At 39.3% G+C, this 19240-nt stretch overlaps 1 protein-coding gene and 2 long non-coding RNA genes across 3 annotated transcripts in view; 2 read left to right on the top strand and 1 right to left on the bottom strand.

Moving 5' to 3' along the window:
* Window positions 1–15581, top strand: part of LOC120461893 (uncharacterized) — a 51609-nt gene extending 36028 nt beyond the window's left edge. The window contains exon 3 of the long non-coding RNA XR_016147785.1: window positions 9866–15581. This is a non-coding gene — a long non-coding RNA (uncharacterized LOC120461893). The remainder of the gene's footprint in view (window positions 1–9865) is intronic.
* Window positions 5129–7668, bottom strand: gpr34l (G protein-coupled receptor 34 like). The gene is made up of 2 exons (XM_039650209.2): window positions 7574–7668; window positions 5129–7441 (listed from the first exon to the last, which is right to left on the bottom strand). The coding sequence occupies exon 2, from the start codon at window positions 7370–7372 to the stop codon at window positions 6389–6391; it is 984 nt and encodes a 327-aa protein (XP_039506143.2). The 5' UTR covers window positions 7373–7441; window positions 7574–7668; the 3' UTR covers window positions 5129–6388.
* Window positions 15582–16757: 1176 nt separating the features above from the next.
* Window positions 16758–19240, top strand: LOC120461950 (uncharacterized). The gene is made up of 3 exons (XR_005618285.2): window positions 16758–17337; window positions 17424–17521; window positions 17938–19240. It is a non-coding gene; the product is annotated as an uncharacterized LOC120461950 (long non-coding RNA).

Below are 19240 nucleotides of genomic sequence, written 5' to 3'. Positions count from 1 at the left end.
TTATGACACACTGTCTCCCTATTGTGAACTGAAGAGAGAGTACTGTGTACTGTAAATATCCTCACCTGTTCTACTTACTGTTTGAGCCCAGAAGTATACAGCAACGCTGATAAAGTAATCGTTTAACCCACTGTCGCCCTACTGTGAACTGAGGAGAGAGTACTTTGTACTGTGAAGATCCCCACCTGTTCTACTTGCTGTTTGAGCCCAGAAGTATACAGCAACGCTGATAAAGAAATCGTTTAATCCACTGCTTCATTACCGTGCACCCACGAGAGTACCCTGTACTGTGAAGAATCCTTACCTGCCATACTTACTGTCTGAGTCTGGAAGTCTGCAGCACCGCTGGGGGAAAAGTAAGCTTTTAATCCACTGCTTTATTATCGTGCACCAATGAGAGTACTCTGTACTGTGAAGAATCCTTACCTGCCATACTTGCTGTCTGAGTCTGGAAGTCTGCAGCACCGCTGGGGGAAAAGTAAGCTTTTAATCCACTGCTATTATCGTGCACCAACGAGAGTACTTTGTACCGTGAAGAATCCTTACCTGACATACTTACTCTTGGGTCTGGAAGTCTGCAGCACCGCTGGGGGAAAAGTAAGCTTTTAATCCACTGCTTTATTATCGTGCACCAACGAGAGTATTCTGTACTGTGAAGAATCCTTACCTGCCATACTTGCTGTCTGAGTCTGGAAGTCTGCAGCACCGCTGGGGGAAGAGTAAGCTTTTAATCTACTGCTTCATTACTGTGCACCAACGAGGGTACTTTGTACCGTGAAGAATCCTTACCTGACATACTTACTCTTGGGTCTGGAAGTCTGCAGCACCGCTGGGGAGAGTAAGCTTCAACCCCCCCCCTGCTCCATCATCGTACATCGACGAGAGTCTCTTGAACTGTGAGAAACCCTTGGTTTAATAAAGATTGTTACTCCTTTGAAACTCATCTCTGTCTCCGGGTCCTCTGTTGTGTGCCTGTGGTGTTGGCTCGGTTAGAGGGGGGGGTGCTTGGTCACCCGAGCGTTCCTCCCCTCGACCTGTGACATGTACGTCCTCACGGTCGGGGACCAGTTCTTGGTCGACTGGGAGGGTTTTGGTCCCGTGGACAGAAGTTGGGTCCTGGCTCGGAACATCCTGGACCGCTCGCTGATTGATGACTTCTACCGTTCTCGCCAGCCCTACTCTTCGGGGTACTGTCATAAGTTGGGTTCTCCTTTTCCCTTTTCTTTTCCTCTCTTGCCCTCTCCTGGTTTTTCCCCTTGATTACACCTTTTCTTCTCCCTCTCTCTCTCCACTCAGCTGTTCTCCATCTAATCTCTAACGCTCACACCTGATCTCTCTCGCTTCTGATTTCTCGCCCTATTTCTTCCCCTGCTTTTGCTTTGTTCTCTGTCGGAGTATTTTCGAACGTTTGTTACGTACCTGATGTCTCTCTATCATTCTCCAGTCCAGTTTTTTTCTTCATATCATCCTCTGCTAATCCTGTTACTGCTGTCGGAGTCGATCTAAAGTGCAAAGCTGCTACACGTGCCACCCATACTCCTCGCTGTGAGCTGCTGGACCCATCTCCTCAAGAAGTGCAGACTATTTTCTGTTCACCATTTTTACCTGTTGATCTGATGTAAGTACAACTTGACGACCGGGTTGAGAGAAAAAAAAGAGCAAACATTGACTCATAGATTACTGCTTGATCGCATACCAAACATGAAGCTAGTAATGTTAGCTAAGAAGAGTTAACATAACCTCTAAAATAACAGATTATATAGAAAAACAACATAGACCATTAAGTACTTACAGATTATGGCATGTCAACGCTTCTTGGAGATATACAGGGTCTGAGAGGAGAGTAGAAATGAAAACGCCTCAGGAACATTACCCTTTTACCGCGTGAGACAAACTTTTCTGCCTTTTGTATTCGCACATCACTCACAAGCGCTCAACTAGCGCACGCAAAAAAGTCATAGAAGAAAAACTAAACCCGCTAACGGAGATACTGACCCCCAGAGGAAGGACAAAGAAATACAGCGGCGAACAAATGCAATACTGCAGAGCCAGAACAGTAACTGATGTTAAGGGCTTCTGCCTTTGCTTTTCGTCTGATTTTGGAAGTTATGGCAAAAACAACATCTTATTTTTCAACGCATTCTCACCTCAAGGCGTCACCTTTGACCATGCTTCAATATTTGACGTTTTAGGCGCCCTTTAGCGTCACTTACATGACGCGATCCTACGGCGTCATCTAACTGACGCTAAAGGAAAGCATCAGTTAGAGGACGCGGTTAGGTTTAGGTGTGGGGTGGGGGCAGGGTACACGCGATCCTAGGGCGTCATCTAACTGACGCTAAAGGGCGCCTAAAGCTTCAGATATTGAAGCATGTCCAAATGCTTCCCAAGGCGTCAGTTAAGTGACGCCTTGGGGGTGAGAATGGGCTGTATTTTTAGCAGAAAATCACGGGTAATTTGCGAGACATCAGATACGTCCAAGAAATCAGTTTGAACACTCTCATTATCATCACCATCCACATTACCCAAGTTCTTATCAGTTTCCAACACACCTGTGGTGAAGAAAAAACATCTCCACTTTCAGTGTTAGATTGTACTTCTTCACTACTTTCCATGTTCATCTGGCCTTCTTATCTCATTCACAGCTTCAGTTTGCTCAACCGGTTTCCTAAGAACTTTTTAATCACTTACAACAGGTTTACCATTTACATTCTCAACACTTTTCTGAATTTACTTTTTTTTCCGATTGCTAAACTACAGTGGAGCACAACTGGAGCTACATGTGCAAAACTCTAACTCCAGTCTGCACAGCAGCAGTTCATGCGGACCAAACTCTAGTTTGTTTTTCATTGCTTGAACACAGTTTTCAAAACTCTACACACATATCCCATGACTTTAAACACAACCTGCACAGCACTGTGGATTTACAGCACTTTGTTCAAATGCTAACACACTGCTGTCAAAACTGTGAACCACACATTCAAAACAGAATAATAATAATTTCAGCCTTGTGCCTTTCACACACTGCTGATTTTCAAACAATTTCAGCTGAACGGCTGAAAACTTGTGGCCTGATGCTTGAGAGAGGCCGGGTTACAGTACTTTTAGTTTCTACCTTTTTTCTCATTACTGTAAAGTTTTTTTTTTTCGATTGCTAAACCACAGTGGAGCACAACTGGAGCTACATGTGCAAAACTCTAACTCCAGTCTGCACAGCAGCAGTTCATGTGGACCAAACTCTAGATCGTTTTTCATTGCTTGAACACAGTTTTCAAAACTCTACACACTTATCCCATGACTTTAAACACAACCTGCACAGCACAGTGGATTTACAGCACTTTGTTCAAATGCTAACACACTGCTGTCAAAACTGTGAACCACACATTCAAAACAGAATAAATTTCAGCCTTGTGCCTTTCACACACTGCTGATTTTCAAACAATTTCAGCTGAACGGCTGAAAACTTGTGGCCTGATGCTTGAGAGAGGCCGGGTTACAGTAGTATATACTTTTAGTTTCTACCTTTTTTCTCATTACTGTAATACTACAGACTACTGAAGCAAACTGCTAATTTTCAATTGTTATGTTCTAAAAATGTAAATATATCAAATGAAAGAATGTCACTCTTTTCTTTGAAGAAAATATTACTTTTTATGACGTCACAGAAATTGTTGAAACTGTAAAGATGAAAAGTTTGGATTTTCTGCATTGGTGTTTGATGCTACTGTTTTTCCTAAAAAACAGAATCTGTTCTCAATGCAATTCACAGCATTTAGCCACTTCACCACTAACTACAAGTGCACTAGTTTTTTCTGTCGCTGTATTCTCTGCTGTCTCATCCGAAATATTACTCGGACCAGCCTACACTCTAAAAAATGCTGGGTTGTTTTAACCCAACTTTGGGTCAAATATGGACTAACCCAGCCGTTGGGTTAAATTTTTACATTATATTTTTAACCCAACATTTCGGGTTTGTCCATATTTGACCCAAAATTGGGTTAAAACAACCCAGCATTTTTTAGAGTGTATTGATGGTTCTTTGACTCTGTGACTAAAGTGTCATTAAACTAAATGTTCTCATTACATTTACAATAATATTGTGTTTGGAACAATGATTATGTGGACTGAAAATATGTGCAACTGAATGAAAGCATTAGATCAGGTTTGGAAAGAATGATTAGATGTGTTACATAAGCGTGATCATGTTGGATTTTTGTTCTTAGGGTTTGGAAAATGTACACCTTACTTGTAAAAAAAATAGTACCAAAGCGAATAAAAAAACCCTGTAATTGTTCTGCGGAACAATATATATATATATATATACATTTGTGGCCAGGTCCCTCTTTTGGGTTAACTGTTACAATTTAAAACCATAGAAGGTTAAAAACATTCTAGGCAGAATTCTTGCCTACAAGAAATTCTTGGGCCAGCCCTATGAAATAATGTCATTGTTGGGGGACAATTCTTTTAAGGAGGCACAATAGAGAAGGAACATGTGTTTAAAGATGAAGGAACTGTGGTGCGAGAAGCTCACTCTCTGAGATCGTAACTGTGCAACTATGAAAGGTCATACGTGCAAATGCACTAGTGACCTCTCACTTCATGTAACCACATCAGGATCATAAGAAACACTGAGGGTCTGATCAGGCAAGTCTTTCACAGATAATTTGCTCTGAATATTATTTCATTGTTCTATGTTGCACCAAACCCATGGAAAATAAAAGATTAAAAATGTTAAAGCGTTACATATAAAGACTGCAAAGTTCCAAGTTTTTGCCTCTGTTTATAACATTACAATATAAAACGCTTTTTAAATGTGCAAGTATGTATTTAGCGCATATTAAATAGATGAAGGCTATTAAGTGGAAAATTATCTGAACTCGAAACAACAAACGGGATTCTGCAAGTCAACCACAAGCTGCAGAAAAAAAACCCCGATGATTTCTTCAGTGTTTGCTCAGATCTGTTGATCAGAAACCAGTGACGACTTTCAACTCATACAGCAGCTTTGAGCATCATATCAAGCTCACATATCAACCTAAGAAATCAGCTGAGACCTACAGAATTTTCTGCAGCAAACAATGCACTGATATACACTGAGATAATTTAATTTAATTTTATTCATTTAAAATTGTATACTCATGAAAAATACAATACAATATTTGTGTTTGCAATTTATATTTACAATTACAATAATGGCTTTTAGCCATTGTGCAAATTTGTACAGTACTTACACAGTAATGCGTTTTATAACAAAACATCATGCACCATTTCATATTGATCAGGTTTCTATTACAGTATTAAATATGGATAATAGTTTTAAGTTACTTAAGTGTCAATAAAATCAAATCACACTATTGTTTAAATAAAAAGTGCAAATATCCTTAAATAATCTTTTCCCCACATTACTTTCATGATAAGACAGAAAGTTGGAGGCTATGGTGAACACATTTATCACCACAAACATGGTTGACTCATAACACAACAGTAAATATGTCAACCACATCGGATCTTTTTCACAAGGGAAAACCACAGCATTTACAAAGGTCTTTTTTTTTACATAACTTAAATGTCATGCTCTCAGTAAAATGCATTAATCAAGGAAATGTTAAAAAGTCTATCCACAAATAAACAGTCAGGGTTCTCAAACACAGGGGTTCTCAATTGATTGGTAATGTTTCCCATATCTTGTTGTTAAAGTCAACAGCTCAGCTGTGCATCTAAAATTAGATTAATATTTCTTGGTAGAAGCTAGACAAATAATACAGATGCCAACACTGACATGTTCTGTGACATCCCCAAAAATATGATAAATGAACAAAAAAATGAACCTCTAGGTTCACTTACGATGAGGATTTGTGTCAAACACAATTTGTTTTTAATTTGTGTCTGCAGAAAACATAAAAGTACTGAAATAACACATTTATCAACCTCTCATTTTTCAATTTAGCCTATATCATGTAAATAACTGTATGTGTTATTGGGCCTGTGCAGTTTCATACCAATATCCATTCTTAATTTTAAATAAACCATTTTGTTATTGTTTTTGGGACAACCACAAAATCTTAATCAAAGCGAACCCATTTGAGAACAATGCTTGTGCAAATGCTACAGCTACATATACAGAAACTCTAAAGGAATTCTTAAACACACGTACACTACTAGAGGTTTAGACACACCTGCTTATTTTTAATTCATTATAACTTCCTGCATTTTACAATAACAGTGTATTGCACTGTAAAAGTGTTGCAGTTTTTTTAAGATCATCTGAAACAAATTCAGTCATGTGTGCCCAAATCAATAGAGTAGTTAAAACTAAATATCTTAGATTGTTGAATCTACAAAATTTTATTCATGTAGTCACAAATGGAAAAGTCATCCATTAAAGCTAAATTTCAGTAATCGAGCGGTTTATGCTGATTCTCCTTCTGTTTAAAGCATACATGTTTTTAAACTTGCCCTGAATGGCACAGAGTATAGTTTTCCTGTACGCACTGTTTAAGAAGTAATAGATAATTGGGTCTAGGCAGCTATTTAGAGTGGACAGTAGCAAGGTGCTCTCATTTAAGATGTGCAACAATTGTTGGCTATGAAGATCCCCGATCACGTGCATCTGAGCCAGAACGTATGGGATTCGAATTGCATGGTAAGGCAAGAAACACAAAGTAAAAATGGCCAGTACCAATAAAGTCTTCATGATGACCCTCTTTTTGCGACTCTGTGCCTTAGAGTCACCATTGCCCATGGACATAGTCATGAGTTTATTAGTTATCTTCACATAAAAACAAAGAAAGGCCACATAAAAAACAAGGAAGAGCACCACTGTTGTCAGGTTAATGATCCCACCGAAAGTCCCCTTGCTGTGAAAGTGGAAGCAAATTTTGTCGCACGGATGTTTGTGACTGTCGCTTATCAAAATGAGGATCGTTCCTGAAAGGAGGACACCCCAGATGATGTAGCTTGCCATGTGGCTCCACTTAGTCTTCTGGATCCGGAACACCCAAACGGGCTTCACGATTTTCAAGTAGCGATCCAGACTGATGAGGCTGAGGAACAGGATGCTGGAATACATGTTGATGTAGAAGAAGATGCCCACCACCTTGCACAAGTAGAAGGGACCGACTTTGTTGTGGTAGTAAACCCGAAAGGGTAAACACAGGACCAGTAGAGTGTCTGCCAGGGCGAGATGCCGCATGTATACTGCCATAGAAGAGTCTGTATGCCGCCGAAGGAAAAATATGTAAAGGGTGATGGTGTTGCAGAGCAGACCGATGCAACAGATGACAATGTAGCCAATGGGCACGAAGGGTGAAAGTATGCCATCGTGAATCTTACAGGATTCGTTCAAGGTTAAATTGCCTTCCTGCAGCATTGTGACAGCCAAAAAATTGGTGTACACTTGCTGACCACTACTCCTCAAAAATCTTGACACACAGAGATCCTAATGGAGCCAAAAGGGAAAAGGTCAAAGAATGGTCTGTATTTTGATAGGTTGTTACTTGATCTTTCCTTCAACTTGTTGAATTGCTATTGGACAAATGTTAAGATTCCAAGAAAAGAATAGCACTCTTACCTGTGTGAGTGGTTTGCTTGCACTTGAGCAAGTGACTCAGTGCATATCTGTTCAGAAACTACAGCACCTATGCAGGAAACTCTTCCTGTATGTCACGTCAGACCTGGTAACTGTGGTTGATGACGCTGTTAACTGCAGCAGAAATGCAGATATGTCACAGCGCTCAACAAAATTTTTCTAGAAAACCAAAATGGGTGACGCTTTTTTGTGTGTGTGTGTGTGTGTGGTTATTTCCTGGCAGAAGTCAAAGAGTCCCCCTCCATTTTTTTCTGATCACAGTTTGCACAAACATGAAGACAATGATGAAGGATCATCAATACAAAGTCAACCTTGTGGGCTGGATTGTAGATTTTTTTTAACGTGTAGGTCTCAGATGGTTAGAGTAAATGGCTTTCTGTCAGATCAGCGCACCTCCTCCACGGGCTCTCCTCAGGGCTGTGTCCTGTCCCTTCTACTGTATATTCTTTACACCAATGACTGTAGAAGCCAGCACGTGGACAGGTACATCCTGAAATTTGCTGATGATACAGTTATCATCAGCTTGCTTAACAACACTGAATCCGAGAACGGGCCGGTGGTAGATGAGTTTGTTGAATGGTGTGATGATGTCTTCTTCCAATTAAATACTATAAAGACCAAGGATACGATCATAGATTTTAGAAGGAAATCATCCAAATCATAGTCTCAGACCTTCATTAAAGGAACCGGTATTGAATTTGCAGAACAGTATAAATATCTAGGAACAATTATTGGTAGTGACTTGAAATTTGATGCTAATTCTGCTGCAATTTGTAAGAAGGGTCAGCAACGTCTATATTTCCTCCGGAAGTTAAATGTTTTCAATGTTGACAAGACAATGATGTGTTTTACAAGTCTTTTATTGAATCTGTCTTTACTTTTTCTATGATTTCATGGTATGGAAACCCGAACATTAGAGACAAAAACCATCTAAACAACATTGTGAAGGTGGCTGGTAAGGTTATTCAAGTGCAATAGGGGCAAATACTTCTTTGTTACCTGTGCAATAACCCTGCTAAATAGTCTCAGTTAACCTCATATTTTTTTATGTTTTTTAATGGAAGGCTTACTTATAGTGTACTGTATGCACTGGTACATATTTTATTTTCGGGCGGGTATCTTTTGTGTATTTGTGTTGTTATTCTGATCCCTGTATGTATGTATGTTTTTATCTTGTGCCCTGACTCCAAATGTAAAGTCAGATGGAACAGTTATATAGTCCAGAAATAATTTGTTTTTATCTACAACTCAGATTTCTGAATTCTAGAATTCTGAAGTGAAATAAAGCATAGATGCATAACTTTAGAGTTTAGCTTGGTGTGAGACTTCTCCAAGTGGGGTGAGGGGTATGCTGTCTGCAAACACAAGGTCTCTCGCTCGCTTACCTCTCTGCCTCGGTTTGCATGAGTCGAGACAGAGAGGGGAGGGGGGGGTTAAGAAAGAAAGAAAGAAAGAAAGAACACACACTTGAGTGAGTAACTTAATAGTGAAGCTTGTTGGTTTAATTACAAGTTTCATTAACGAAACGGTTTTATTTATAAAAGTAATGGGAAGAGATTGAAAACAGCTCCAGAATGTTTTCTTTTCTTTACAAAGATAAATACCTACCTAAAAAAAAAGCTGTGAGTGAGCGCATACACGCATGTCTGCCTCATACTACAACATTAAAAGGCTATCTTTGTAAATAAACATGTCGCCCTCACCTTGTGGTGGCATGGAATACATAGGGGAATTGAATATGCATGTTTAGACAGTATATATTTTATTATATATATATAACATCAATTGCTCAAATCTGACTCTAAGAGTAAGAAAAGCATAGCTGAGAGAGACACATGTGGTGTGTGAGTTTTCTGAGTGCAAAAACTCAAGACACCACTTTGTAGGGGGTTTCTGGATACAGATGGTTGTGAATGGCCCCTTTAAGTATCACCACTCCCATCTCCTATATTTTAAGATGTGTGTGTCCTGCTTGATACAGGCGGGACCAGACCCTTGTGTAATCTGGTCCTGAAAAATTCCAGTTGTCAGTCTGAAAGGGAAACTTATACAGAGAAAATAAAAACAGTTTAATCTTGAATCTTTACATAAATCACATTGATATTTATTTATTTTTTTGACACAAACCATATATAGGCCTACAACCTTTTAAATGTAAACAAGTCAATCCAAGCATAAGAATCCTTAGGCTATTCAATTGGGTTAAAGGGAATTTGACTTGTAAAGATTCAAAATTAAACTCAACTTTTTTCCCTGTGTCTGTTTCCCTTTCAGAATGACGACTGCCATTTTTCAGAACCAGATTCCACAAGAGTCTGGTCCCTGGTCCCTCCCTTTGTCCCTGGTGGAACAAAAATTCAGCTCAGCACTTTTCTCAACAACCACTTTTGATGATGCACGTGACAAATTGGTTCTGCACTAATTTGATCTAGCTCTATATATATATATATATATATATATATATATTGCTAATAATAAGAGAAATAATTTGAACGGTAAGTCACATATAACATGCATTCAGAAATAAAGCAGATTGCTATGATGTAGGCCTACTACAAACTAGTCAGATCTGTGTTCAGAGCATCGGATCAACAGTTGTGTTGCTTTGTTGTAAGCAAGTGGTCAAGTGTTGCAAGCAAACACTTTACCATTTGCATCTCTGTAGCCTGTAAAGACCGTAGAGTTTCTGCCTGTTGTTAGCATTGCACAGAGAGGACTTAGCTAATATTTGCACCACTTTGTTTGTGGTTTTGTTGCAAGGGAGAAGTAAAATGTGTGCAAGTACCTCCCCTTGCCACTGGGTTGCAGATCAATGAAATAAAATTTTAATTTTCCTATGGCTTTGGATGGAATCAAAGACATTTTTCTCCAACTTAATCATTTGTACACATACACTGCCCTTCTTGCTTGTTTAACTTTCTCATTAGTGCATGAATACGTCAAGCATTATACAAAACTTCAAGTGCTATGAAAAGCAGAGAAAGTAACAAAGGCATAAACTGAACTTTAGAATGAATTCTAAAAATGTAGATAATCAAAATTACTTGAATAGACTATTGTTGTCACACTAATGATCTCAGACCCCATGCTTGTCTGGCCAGTCCCACAGATGTCTCAGCATTTTCTTCCTCCAAGATGCTGTGATTTCTTTTTGACTGATGTATTTGAAGCCTTGATTCAGTTTGCGCGTCGTCAGGTTCAATGTGGGCTGAGCTGTCCTGGTCCCTTTCAGGCTTTTATGGCCATCAAGTCATATGGCAATTGTTTTTTACAGTCTGATTTGCCCTTTGCCCCACAGAGGCTCCACTTTGTGGATGATTTTCAAATTTAATCTCAATCTGCTTGCCAATTTTGTGATTATTTTTTAAAATGTATCCCATTATCACTGGACAATCTTTTTGGTACCCATCTTGGGATAACTTTTTTGTTTGTGGCTTACTCCGTCTTCCCACATTATTCACTGCGCAGATGCAACAGTTTTGACAGAGTTTCTCAGCCACAACTGTAAATCATGGGGCCAGCCAGGAAGTTCCAGTTTGATCATTCATTGCCAATTGAGATGTGGTCTGCCTTGTGAGACCACTTTGTAAGTTGGAAATTTGTATACAATTATTTTGGCAGGGAAGGCTTTTTGTTTTTTTGAAACCTTTCCATACCCCATCTTTGCATTTTGAACCCCCCTCTGACCAACGTTTTCTGATTGGTAGCCGTATTATGAATGTTTAAGGGCAGCATCATTTGCTGTTCATTGCTTTTTCTTGTGCGCCGTATTTACAGATTTTAATTTCTGAAATAAGTTGTAGGTTTTTGAGGTACTTAATTAATTTTGAGTATGATCTCAGTAGGTATGTGGATGGATTTAGTATGGTGCACCAATTCAATGTGATACTGGACATTATCAGTGAGACGCTCTGCCAGTGCAGCGAACGGGTTGCCGTTAAATGAGCTGTTCGGGACTGCATTAGCAGAGCGTGTACTGCATGTTGAATAAACACCAAAACCGTGAACGCTAAAAAAGATTTTAACAGCGGCAGCTACCGAACGAATGCACCATGGCATTCCACGTACAACAGTGTCTAATCATTTAGAGTAATATGCGATGAGTTCATGGCGATCACATAACTGTTAGTTCTACTGTGTCTAGAACTTTTTGACTAAGTAGTGCCTTTGACCTTAGCATCCTTAGTCTGCATTTCTCTCTACATTTAATGTAAAAAAAAAAAACATTAGATAAAATATATCTATCACAATGCCATTCCTGGCCATTACAATATAAGATATATTACAATGAGATCATGACATAAATAGTATCATTTAAAAATAATTGTACTTCCTGGCAGGGACGGTGATTATTATAGGCGAACTAGACAGTTGTCTAGGGCGCCAAATCTATTGGGGGTGCTGCGTGCTCGCTCTAGTGTCGCCCTTGACCTACTTCACATTCTCTGTTACTCCCCATTATTCCAGAAATCACAGAGTTAAAATGAGAAGCGAAAAAAAATGTTTATTAAACATGATCATCCTAAAGCGCCCCTCAGCCATATGTTTAATTACTCACTTTGATTGAATGGATGATTATTGTCGATATTTTCTGGGGGATGGTTACGTTACGTTAGGCACGTGCTCAGCTGCTGGCGCGTTGATCGAAAATGAAATGCTATAAACCTTCTAGTCCACGAATACAGAGAAAGCAACAAAATAAAAAGAAAGCCCAGTATAAAGGTAAGCCTTCTCATCTCAGCCATTAAAGTGTCAAACAAAATAAATGAACTTCCCGGTGTATCCTACTTGAGATTCCCGGTGACCGACGTGCTTTTTGGGCTAATACATCTCGTAACCTACTTTTATTTATTTTTTGTCTTAACGGCCCATAAAACTCGTACATTGGCAGCCCTTTCGTTTTGTTTTGCTTAGCCTAATTGGTGGCACTGAGTTGCTTCCAAGTGTATAGCTTACTTACCAGTATAGACATTTGTACAAAACTAATTATGAAAGCTTCTTATATTTTTCATTGCATTTGTTTTATAATAGGCCTATAGCCTATTATGTAGTAGTGTAATGTAGACAGACACTGTAACTAAAAGAGGTTTGATTTTTTCTTTGTTCAATTTGCACACTGAATTGCACCAGATTGAATTTAATATTTAAATTTGATTTAAAAATGACTTGCACATTAAAATGCACAACATTTACTTACGGGGACACCGAAACCCCCTTAGCCTTGTAGCAGCAAGGTAGTAATTGTAATTTATCTACAAGTTACATTACATTACACAGATAAAACGTATTCGTACAATGCAACTATGCAGGATGATAGAAATATCCTTGAACGTTATTTGTAGTATTTGTATGAAAAATTAATTACAGATGATCCTTCAACTTGTTGAAGTTTTGGAGTGATTATAAGAGCATTTTTGTTCAGTTTAATAAATCATCAATCATCAATCAATAAATCATCATCAGTTTTGGGCCGGTGGGCTCTAAAAATCAATGGGCGCTAAAAATCAATCTCGTCTAGGGCAACCAAAGGGATAGAGCCGGCCCTGCTTGCTGATGTCAGGAGGGACCCTGCTGAGTAATTTGTCCAGAATTTCCTTTTTTCTCTCACTGATCTTTTAGAAGGCACACCTACAGTATGAATAGCCCTGCAGCTACAGCTGTGCTGGCATGTGCATTGTGAGCACAACAACAAGCCAAACTGAAAATCAGTTAGTGGACAAATCAGGTTGTGAAAACCGGACCATTCTTAGGGCAGCAGAGATAAAGTGGCGAAAATCAAAAGACCAAAATTGTCTCGGTTACGTATGTAACCCTCGACGTTACGTCAGATGATGGAGAATGGGGGTTTCACGTAGAAAGCCAATCCTCTTCGAGTATTAAAAAACGAGCCAATGGCGTGAAAATGCCTTGGGTCTGCGGAATTTGCATAGCGTATCTCCGCCCCACCTCGTGGGTATAAAAGGAGGAAGCAGACGCAACCGCAGTATGTCTTCGCTGAGGAGCCGAGACTGAACTCAGGCGTCTACCCAGCGGTACAGCGGAAGTGGCAGGGAGACATAACGTCTCCGTTCCCTACTCAGGGAACGAGGGTTACATACGTAACCGAGACGTTCCCTTTCGTAGTCACTCCGAGTTATGTCGGATGACGGAGAATGGGGGTTTCTGTGTAATCACGCCACCTTCACAGCTGTCTTCTCAATCGCACCCTTCGCCAGCAGGGTAGCGATCTCCGCTCTCATGATCGGGGCATTGCCACCAACCACGGTAAAGCGAACTCCCCGGAAGCGGATAGGAGACCGTGCGAACTGAATCGCATAGCCGAGCCTGATAGCTCGGGCGACCCAACGGGATAGGCCGGGGAGCTCTAGTCAAGCTCCTAGGAACCGATCCAGTGGGATCATCCGAGCCACAGACGTCCCCCGGAGGGGTAGCAGGGCGGAGAGACCTGCAGACGTGGAGGAGTTACCCCCCGGTGCAGAATCAAGCTCCGCTCCCCGACAGAGGAGACCAGGGAAGGACCAGCGTTCCACGGGGGTCTGCTCTGCCGGGGGTTTGGCTATAGAGGGGGAAGGGAGCAGCGTGGTCCGGACACGAGAGCCGCTTCCTTCCGCGCCCTCAGAGACAGAGGAGAATGAGAGTGGCGAGGCCCGGGGGCGTAACGCACTTTCATTTTGCTCTGTGCTCAGTGATGGTGTCAAGTCTTTCTTTAACCAACTCAGGGTGCTGCCCACACGTGGGTGAGCAGCGGGGAGCTGAGAACAAAAGATTCTCCCTCGGCCCTCCACCGGGGGAAAGAGGGGGCCTGCTACCACCTCCTGGGAAAAACTCGACCCCAACACTGAGCAGCCCGTCTCAGGAATGCCGCTTGGCCCAGCGTTTAGCGGGTGAAGGCTGCTGCTGTGGCCGTGCGGGAGGGAGGGGAGCCGCGGGAGGGCGCCCTCGGCGGCGAGCAGGCTGAGGTGTCTGTGCCGATGGCTGGGTGGAGGCAGCAGCTGGCTGTCGGGGCAGAATATGTTTGATAGCCTCAGTCATAATGTCTCGATGCGGCCGTGTCGGCGCATAACATACGTCATAAATAAACTTATCTGATTGGCTTACGGGTAACCAATGATTTTAAACTTCAGAGAAGCGCCCTCTTGCGAGAGAGAAAACACTTCTCTATTATGCCATTCCAGACTCTGTCTACGAAGCAAAGTGAAGTAGCAGAGTCTGGTATTACCAGGCTAGCATGTAGTGACATCATGTCAGAAACACATGTAAATAAAAAAATCGAACTATCATTATGAAGATAAACAAATACTTTTTTTTATAATAAGTATTTTATTACTCACTATCAAGCTAGCATATTGATATTGGTAAAGTTTACAATATATATTTATTGATTCGCTAACGAGCTAGTTATCTATAAGGCAAAGCTAAAAACAGGTTGCATGATACACATTTTTCCTTTGCCATCATTTACACTGTGATGAAGATGATATTCGTGTAAGATTCATAACATATATATGGTGTTCTGACTGCATGTAAGAGTTTGCTTGATGAAAGCATTGTTGATTCTGATGAGGACTACACTCCCGAGACAAGTTAGACAGTATAAGAAAGCAAGTACCGCATCGTCAGCTCGAGGATAGATCCGTGGTCGAGGGCGAAGCAGAGGAGGTCGTGCAAGAGGCCGTGCTATTAGGGTCAAAGGAAGTAGAGGCCGAGGACGGGGTAGTCGAAGTGCAGGGCAAGGAGCACTTTTTAGACAAGAGGACCTGCGTCGAGTTTTGCATCTTCAAGCTCAAACAAGGGCATGCAAACAGGTACGATCTGGATACGCGCAAGTGGGCAGGTCCTGTGTGGCAAAAGGCTGGTTGCCATGGTTGCGAGAGAGTGACAGTCGCCTTAGCCAATCCATTGTTTCGTCCCGGAAATAATGAGCTGTGTTAAGTGCAGATTAAACGGTCTAGAGTCACTCGATTTGTATACTCTTTTTTTTTTCAGAGTACTTAGATTTTAATTATGCATTGATATATATAGAAAGTTTTAACAAATTTGGAAAAAACTTTTTTTTATAAAATTCTGACCTACACTACCTTTAATAATCGCTTGCCTGTTTATAAAAGCAAGAAAGAGGTTGAGAAAAAAAAAAAGAAAAGAAAAACAAACAGGTGGTGGTCCTGTACCCCCACATTACCCAGGCAGAAGAGCTGGCCCTTGGGTTAAATGTGAACCTTGTGGAGGGCATCCTTGTGTTCAGCTCCTCCTCAGACCCACAGCAAGGAGCAGCAACACCTTCACTGCTGGTAAATGAACTTTAAATGATCCTAGTACACTATAAAATAATTTGTTGCTGCATTAAATTAAGTAGGCCTATAATCCCTAGTGGAAAAAAAGTATACTTTATTGTATTTGAAATATATTCCCTTTTTCAATGGTACATTGCAAATATACTAACAAAAAAATGTACTATATTTAAATACATTAAAAGTATATTAGCATCATGCTTTTTTACCTATTTTCACAATACAATTTTAAACACACTTTAAAATAATTGTACTTAAGTATATTGAAAACAAGCATGCTTTTAACATATTTCTAAAAAGTGCAGTATAAGTACATTGGTTCCAAATAGATGCTTTGTTACACTTTTAAGAAATATGCTCAACACAAGTATACTTTTAACATATTTCTAACAAATGCACTAGAAGTACATTGGTAATAAATACATGCTTAATTATATTTTTAAGAAATATGCTAAACACATGCATAATAGTGAAGTTTTAGTGCATTTAAAGAAAACATACTTATGTTGCTCTTACTTAAAAATACATTTTTGGAGTACTTTGTGTAAGAACATAGCAAAATTATTAAGCTTTTAGTAGGTTTAAAATATATTTTTAAGAAATATGCTAAACACAAGCATAATTTTAATAAGTTTTAGTGCATTTAAAGAAAACATACTTATGTTGCTCTTACTTAAAAATACATTTTTGGAGAACTTTGTGTAAGAACATAGCAAAATTATTGAGCTTTTAGTGGGTTTAAAATATATGAACTTTATAAACATGTATGCCTACTGCAATATATTTAAAAAATGTATGCATTTATCATTTTAATATATATATATATATATATATATATATATTTACAATGTACCAACTTGTAATGTATTAGAAACATTTGTCAACTATATTAAGCATTGCAATAAGCATACCTAAAATTACTGATGTTCACTTTTACTTGTAAAGGGCTTCTTAAAAGGATGTTGTCCACTGCATGCTACGTTTAAATTCCCACAAGGATTTCAACATCATATTATTTAAATTTGATCAGGTACATTTTCCAGAGATGATAAAAAAGTTTGTACTTGTTTAAATTCAAACAATAGCATACTACTTACACGTGAGTCCTGATTGGTTCCAGAGCCATTGAATGGTTGTGATTGGTTCTTATGATAATGAGCTCGCCTCACACCGCCTGAAAGGACTTTGACCTCACTCAGAGCCTCCGTTTGTCCGACAATATTCTGTTGTGCGTAAATGTTACTTAATTGACTGTGATTAGATTTAGAGGTCTATATTTGAACATGTCTTTAGAGGACTATGAAGAAACCACGCGATGCGGATTAGGTGATATTTTTTTGTGATTAACTTTTTAAAACGTAGCGTTTTGAGAAGACATACTGTAGTGTTGATTTTACCCAGCTTCTTCAAGTTTGCATGGCGTGTGACATTTGGAACCTCATTATGTTGTGATTCTAGGTAAGGTTTGTATTACATTAACGTTACTTGTCTTCTTTGGCAGTAGTATTTTGACACACAGTCTAACAACAGCACGTCTTTTTCAGTTCAGCTACATTCAATTTGACCAATCATAGCCAAGCTTTTCAAGTGACGTCGAAGCAGACTCGAAGAGATGAAGATGCTGCCTTAGTAGAAGTTACTGGTAAGTTTTAGATTTTTAATCTTAATAAATCTTTTTAAAATCTATGTGGATACATTTGTTTGTCTTATAGGCCTACAAATACAAATATAAAACATGTCCAATGTATCTGCAAAAAAACTAATTAGTCATTATAGCATGTACAACATTGCTTTGACATTATTTTTATTTGCAAAATGAAGCTGTGTATTTATTTTTGATTTCTTGAAAAAAATGGTGTCATTATGTCAATGATCTTTCTTTGAAAAGTTTTGGGGAAAAATACATGTTATGAGCAAAGTTACTTTGTCTTGAGCTGACCAATAATGGTAGTGTGTGTTGATTGGTGTTTATAGTAGTTTAAGCTTGACAACCTTATGCATATATAACTCTCTTTTTTTATATTAATCTTTTTCATATTAATATTTGTTGTTTTTCAGACAGCTGCTATAAGAAAAATTGAAATTGGAAAGAAAACGCAATTCTAATGCGGATGTTAAATTCAACCAGAGGTTTGCGACTTCTTCTGTCCGTTATCTTGTAATACTGGAATGCTGTGATATTGAATTAAAACAATGTTCTGTCCTAATATTTTTCATAATGAGTTACTAGAAAGTGTACTTTCTTTTTCAAGTGTGTAAAGTTTTATCGTGAAAATCAGCATAATGTTAGTATAGTAAACGTGTATTATATTCACAAAGTACAATTCTGTGCAAGTATTGGCAATGTACTATTGAAAATGTGAATATACTGTATTTATTGACCAATAAAGTACTTTTTTCACCTGGAAAGTGTGTTGAGTAGTCCCTTATTTAATTCAGCCTTCAGTATACTGGTAGCCTACATGCTAACCAAAAAGTAGCCTAGCAGATAATAACAGATATTGATAAGTAGCTAAAAACTGTACTTTCTTACTAATTTGAATAAACCCAAAGTAGAACTGAGCATACTATCATCACAATACAAATATTTTTAAAGTATAATGCGTGTATATTTGTATGACATTCAAAGTGCATTTTAAATGCACTTCTAACACAGATATGGTACACTTAATGCTTATTAATCAAGCATGTATATTAGTACATACAGCCATATACTTCAAGTATACAAACTCATCAGAATCAAACTCATCTTTTCGGGGTAGGCTTTCACAGAAAATATTTCTTGTGCCATCGTTTTTCACATCTCTGGTTACATGTAAACCCTTACCTGATATTTCAAATGTCTCATTACCCTTGCGGAGTATCAGTTCAACGTCATATAAGAATTCTGATGCTGGAAATTGAGTGGGCCACTGTGAAACGTTTTCTCCTAAATGTCCGCACAACTGAAGAAACGCTGTGGATTGAGTCTGGAGATCCAATGATGGCTGTGTCAAGGGAAGAGATGGAGGATGACCGAGTTGGTGTTGGAGGTGGTGGTGATGGCTTGTCCTCAATGCTCCACAGAATATGCAAGACAGCTGTGGTGAGCAGGACGGCCGAGGGACGTGAGAGAAAGTCGCAAGGCCGGTGGTGCGATTGCTAATGAGCAGCACCTGCGAAGCACACCGGTCTCGCATCTCTCACGAAGGAGCGGAGGCATAACGGGGGAGCAACGGAGTGGATGATCGAGAGAGGAACAGGCCTGCTTTTGTTTGTATTTTATATTTTATTTTCGGTAGCCAGCAGTCGTCCGTGAGGGGCTGCTGGCAGGTAATTTGTTTGTTTATTTTGTTTAAATAAAGTTTTATTTTTATTGTCA

This window comes from Pimephales promelas, chromosome 19 (assembly GCF_988280905.1).
Source record: "Pimephales promelas chromosome 19, fPimPro1.hap1.1, whole genome shotgun sequence".
Classification (NCBI taxonomy): domain Eukaryota; kingdom Metazoa; phylum Chordata; class Actinopteri; order Cypriniformes; family Leuciscidae; genus Pimephales; species Pimephales promelas.
The sequence above is the reverse complement of the archived record's forward strand: the minus strand, read 5'-3'. Positions and strand labels throughout refer to the sequence as shown.

Coding starts and splice junctions, on each gene's coding strand:
- gpr34l (XM_039650209.2), bottom strand. CDS start 7,372: ATGCTGCAGGAAGGCAATTTAACCTTGAACGAATCCTGTAAGATTCAC.